The sequence below is a fragment of the Pyxicephalus adspersus genome, chromosome 3, assembly GCF_032062135.1.
Source record: "Pyxicephalus adspersus chromosome 3, UCB_Pads_2.0, whole genome shotgun sequence".
NCBI classification, from domain to species: Eukaryota; Metazoa; Chordata; class Amphibia; order Anura; family Pyxicephalidae; genus Pyxicephalus; species Pyxicephalus adspersus.
The window spans coordinates 22,792,150-22,796,972 of NC_092860.1; the positions used below are offsets into that span (position 1 = coordinate 22,792,150).

The window sequence follows — 4,823 nt, forward strand, 5'->3', positions numbered from 1 at the left end:
AATAAACATTCAAAAAAATAAATAAAAAAAAGATACACATACCAATTACACCTTGGATTGTTACATGTATTTTTTAAATGTTTCAAATCACACATTTTTTATCATTTTAGACAAAAGTCTGATTCCATTGGTGCATCTTCAGTATATCCTCCTTTTTATTGATTATTATATATTTTTATTTGGCTATTCACTTATAACTTACCATTTTTCCCAGAAACTGGACCTTCCCTCTGCTGTGAATCCTAACCTCTAAACATGTTATCTGCTAAACAATACTGTTACCAAACAAAAAAACTTGGTGCTCTATTTATAAAGCAGGGAATCTGACATTCCCTGGTGGAAATCAATTACTGCCATTGAAGTGCATGTAACTGGGAGATTCGCACCAGGGAATATTTGAGGTAATGTTAGATTCCCTGTGTATATATAGAGCCCTTAGATTACACAGGTGCAAGAACTAAAGTTTGGTCAAATTTGTATGTTTTTACTTAGTAAATTGCCTTAACCCCCTAACCGCTAAGCCCGTAATTTCTCGCACTAAATATTTTTGCTCTTTTGGTTAACCCCATATTTTTTCGCCTACACTAAAATCCCCACTTACCTGGTCCCGCTGTGCTAATCCAGCGTCGGTTCCGTGTTCCAGCGTCGGGTCCATGTTCCAGAGTATTTCATGAAAACCTGTGACGCTTTTGGAACAGAAATCTAGAAATCAGTGTAACGCTCAGGTGGTTAATAAATCAGTGATTGGGAACTATTGACAAGATAGACAGCTGAAGTATTTAAAAGGGCCATCCCAGGTGTGGAGTTAGTGTTGGACTGTGTTGAAGAGTCCCAGAATGGTGGGAGTAGTGAAAGGTTTTGTTCTCTGTTTGGTTTTACTTTGCACATACTGCAGTGCTGTGGTAGGTATTTCCCCTCTTCCTCCTTTTTCTTGTTTTTAGTGTGGATTTATGCCTGCAATTTTATCTCTTGTAAGATCAACTTAAATATATCATTGCATGACTTACTAGACTGACTGTATTAATTATATACTGCTTGTAAAATCTGACTATATTCAGATGGAAGTTTGATTTATGGTCAAGATTACTGCTCAGGGTTCCCAATTTTAACTTCCTGAGAGTGATTTCTGGGCTTTATCAAATGCTTGAAATTGTTATAGGTGTTGTATGAATGCTTTTTGTGTTGTATAACAATAAAGCCAGTTAGTAGGCATTACAAAACTGCTAGTTACTGCTTCCAGAGAATAGTTTTAATGATTTTCATTTTTGTTAGTTAATTGATGTTCTTACCTAAAGTTATCCATTCATCCAGATATAAATCCCTGCTGATCTGTGCACAATGTTTATCTTCAGCATTACCAGCCCTGCCCAGGACCTCTTTTTTAGGTAATGAAGAGAGGTGTTCTAATCTATCCAAGAGAGTGATCAACAAATGCAATACAGTGGATGTTTCCACCATAGGACAGAAAATATTACTGACAGGCCTACCTGGTACATCTAAGGAAATAATGAAAACTTCATATATTAATTTTAATTGGGTATGGTGGCAGTGTTAATAAACAATTTGGCACTTTAGTCAGACCTGGAACAGGCTTGCTCTAAATGAGAAATGGAATACTTTTTGTCAAGCTATGGAACGATCATCCCTGTAATAGGAAACTTTGAAATGTCCATGTTCATTATGCTCCAAAGACAAATTCTCTTTATTGTTGCACTTTACCATGTAATTTTTTTTTTCAGCAGGGGGCTCATTGTAACCTGACCGGTGTGTGGGTAAATACCCTGGGATCGGTGCTCACACTCCATGCAGATGGTCTCCATCTCATTGGCTCTCTGCACTCTTCTGTGGAGCTCTATCCAGGAGCTGCAGGTGACAAGGTCGGGAAGCTGATGGGAATTCTAGGCCAAGGACAACAGCCAACATTTAGCATGTGTGTGAGCTGGAGAGATGGAGGTAAGAGAATGCTTCATTTCAATATAACTGAAAATGTTAATTGGCAAGGTAAAATTTATATATTAATTTTTTAATTTAACCTGTTTTGTGTTTTTGAATCCAAACGTGAGTTTGGCTGAATTGTGGCCAGTGATTTTATAACCTGGCACATTCCTCATGTAGTAGCTAGGGAGAACACAGACATGCAATGCCCCTTTTTGTCACATTAAAACCCATCAATGCAGCCCCTGAGATCATTGTGTTGCCTCCACCTGTTCCTTTATCCTGGGTACGTGGTTTCCCAGCTGTTCTGCCCCTGTGCATCACCTTTATCTACACTTTTATGCCACATACTATCGTTAAGGAAAGTAAAGCAAGGTCATGTGCAATGCAAATATCTCTTTATATATAATATATCAGTCAACCTCACTTGTTGATTTATTCAGTTTATACCCAGGTAACATTAAGCTACAGATGCAGTGTTTTTATCTGAATAGCATGTGCACACTTATCAGGGAAGCCCCTTGCTAGGCATGTAGCTAATGTCTTTAGCTGCCAATGTCACTCTCAAATGCCCTTCCTCTCCAGGGTACTGGCTGGTTACTGCTTCTGTGTCTGTACACTTACAGCTGGTTGGCAACACTGAGCAATAAACTAAACGCATATGGCATCCATGTAACTTCCTTTTATTTTTATTTTTTTTTCCTGTTCTTTAATTTGTGCCACACAGCAAATCTTTATGTAATATGTTGTTAAATAGACAATGCTTTCTTTGCTCTATTTTTAATAATGGAAATGTCTTTGCAGAGACGGTCACTGCATGGGTTGGCCAGTGTTTCCTAACCACACAATGCCCTGTTCTAAAAACTTTTTGGCTACTAAGATCACAAGCTACAGAAAAAGACAACTGGCAAGCTACAAGGTAAATATTGCATTTCTAAATATGTAAATGGGTAACTTTCAACGTTGCCTACCAGTCCCGCTGTTGGAGATGCCAATCTTGCCATCTTAAAAAGCTTTACTAGCCAGTAGATCTTTAGTGAATCTCCTATCATGGGCACAAGTTAAAACTGCATTGAACAGTGTTGCCTTTACCTGACAAACCTATTATTGAGGGCTAGCAGCTTTTATGGTGATGGCATGTGTCTGGTAGCAACCAAAGGCAAATCTCTATGCTGTTGATGGGACCAATGGCAAAGATTGGAAGAGATGGGATCTGTTGACCTAGTGAGAGTGAGATAATAGAATATATATATATATATATTAAATTTTTTTTTTTTCTTATTTAAATATGCTTTCATATGCAAACCAAATGCCATACATAACTTGTGGTTTCTTGTTTCAGGATTGGTGAAGACCTCTTTCATCCCAAGAATTGTGATGTAGATGACCTTGCATGAAAATAAATATTGTGATAAGACACCATTCTGTATATGTGTGTTTATCTGTTACAAAGTAGTACCCATATACTGTACACCTACCTATTACAACACAGGCAGCTTACATGTACTGGGACTTTGGATCTTGGGTTCTTCTTGGTATTGCAGTTGTTACTTGATCTCCTGGGTACTCTATTAGTGAAATCACTGCCCTTGCGTTCCAAGGTCTGCACACCTGTTGTAATGAGTTGCTCTTCTTTAATTCATATTCAGAACCATTTAGCAGCTGATGCTGAAAGCCATTGGACGTTGTGTATATAGAATGTGTGTGTATATATGTCCCTAAACTCCAGAATCACTTTCCAAACTGTAGAAAGGCACCAATGGTTTTCAAGCAAAGGTAAGGTGTCTAAATGTTTTACCTGTGCTAATAACTAACCTGCAGAAGGAGGACAGAATGATTACTGATTTATCCTTTTTGTGGCCTGCTTCCAATTCGTCTGGGTTCCTAACAGTGTGGTGATTCACAGTTCTTTAGGTGTGTGTGTGTGTGTGTGTGTATGTGTGTGTATGTATGTATGTGTATATATATATATATATATGTGTGTGTATATATATATATCTATCACACACTTGGTCTCGTGGTGTTAATTTCAGCCCCTTGGACCCAGGGGCAGCCAATGATGGAACTGGTGCTATGAAGCTCAAAGCGTGAGCTGGCAGTTATGGTTGCCTATAGGTACAGCTTGATCCTACCCTCCATTCACTGACCTGGCATGTCTACAAACCTACAGCTTTTCCCTTTTTTTTTTTTTTTTTTTTTTTTTTTTTTTTTTTTTTTTTTTCCTTACATTAACTTTATCTATTCCATGCATGTGCAAGGGAGTCCTCATCATGTTGGTTTCTAGCTTGCTATGTGAGCGTACCCTATAGGCTTCTGGGCTGTATACCAGGATTTGAATGTATAGGGGACAGTCCCATACAATTATTGAAGGTGAGAATGCACAGCCAGGATCGTGAAGACTCAAGGTGCTGGCTGTAAACAGATTGATGTACCTGTAGAGTGGGTAAAGAGGGAAAAGGTAAACGCTTTGAGTGGCATGGTTAAGTTTTTACATGACCCTATTGTTTAGCTTTAATTTATGTATGTTAGACTACTGTAGCCCTGAACCACCATAACACGTGTCTTACAGAATTAGGAATGCAAAAAAATTGACATTTTTCAGGAGTTTTTTTTTTGCCTTTTTTTCCCTCTTCTTGGTCAGTTGTTATATATACAAGTCTAGATGGACTCTTGCATGATACTTAGGTAAAGCCTATGTCAAAGTCACTTACCAGCCACTGTCTAGGGCAGTGGTTGCCAACCTTTTTAGACATATGGACCACTAAATGCACAGACTCCGGACTGCACAGGGAGCCATGTGTCACTCAAAGGGGGAGACACTTCCAACAGCGTGACGTCATGATGCCAGAACCTGTCCACTCTCCCATCGCAGGCTCAGAACTGCGATG

At 38.7% G+C, this 4,823-nt stretch overlaps 1 protein-coding gene across 2 annotated transcripts; it reads left to right on the forward strand.

Annotated features, from left to right (window-relative positions):
• The first annotated feature begins 806 nt into the window (after window positions 1-806).
• Window positions 807-3,357, forward strand: LOC140325835 (avidin-related protein 4/5-like). 2 transcript variants are annotated; one of them, XM_072403891.1, is made up of 4 exons: window positions 807-902; window positions 1,740-1,953; window positions 2,740-2,854; window positions 3,278-3,357. In XM_072403891.1, exons 1-4 carry the CDS (start codon window positions 837-839, stop codon window positions 3,330-3,332), a joined length of 450 nt encoding a protein of 149 aa, XP_072259992.1. In that variant the 5' UTR covers window positions 807-836; the 3' UTR covers window positions 3,333-3,357. The 2 variants fall into 2 exon arrangements, with proteins under 2 accessions (XP_072259992.1, XP_072259993.1); XM_072403892.1 differs by having other exon boundaries at window positions 822-902; window positions 1,743-1,953.
• Window positions 3,358-4,823: the final 1,466 nt, after the last annotated feature.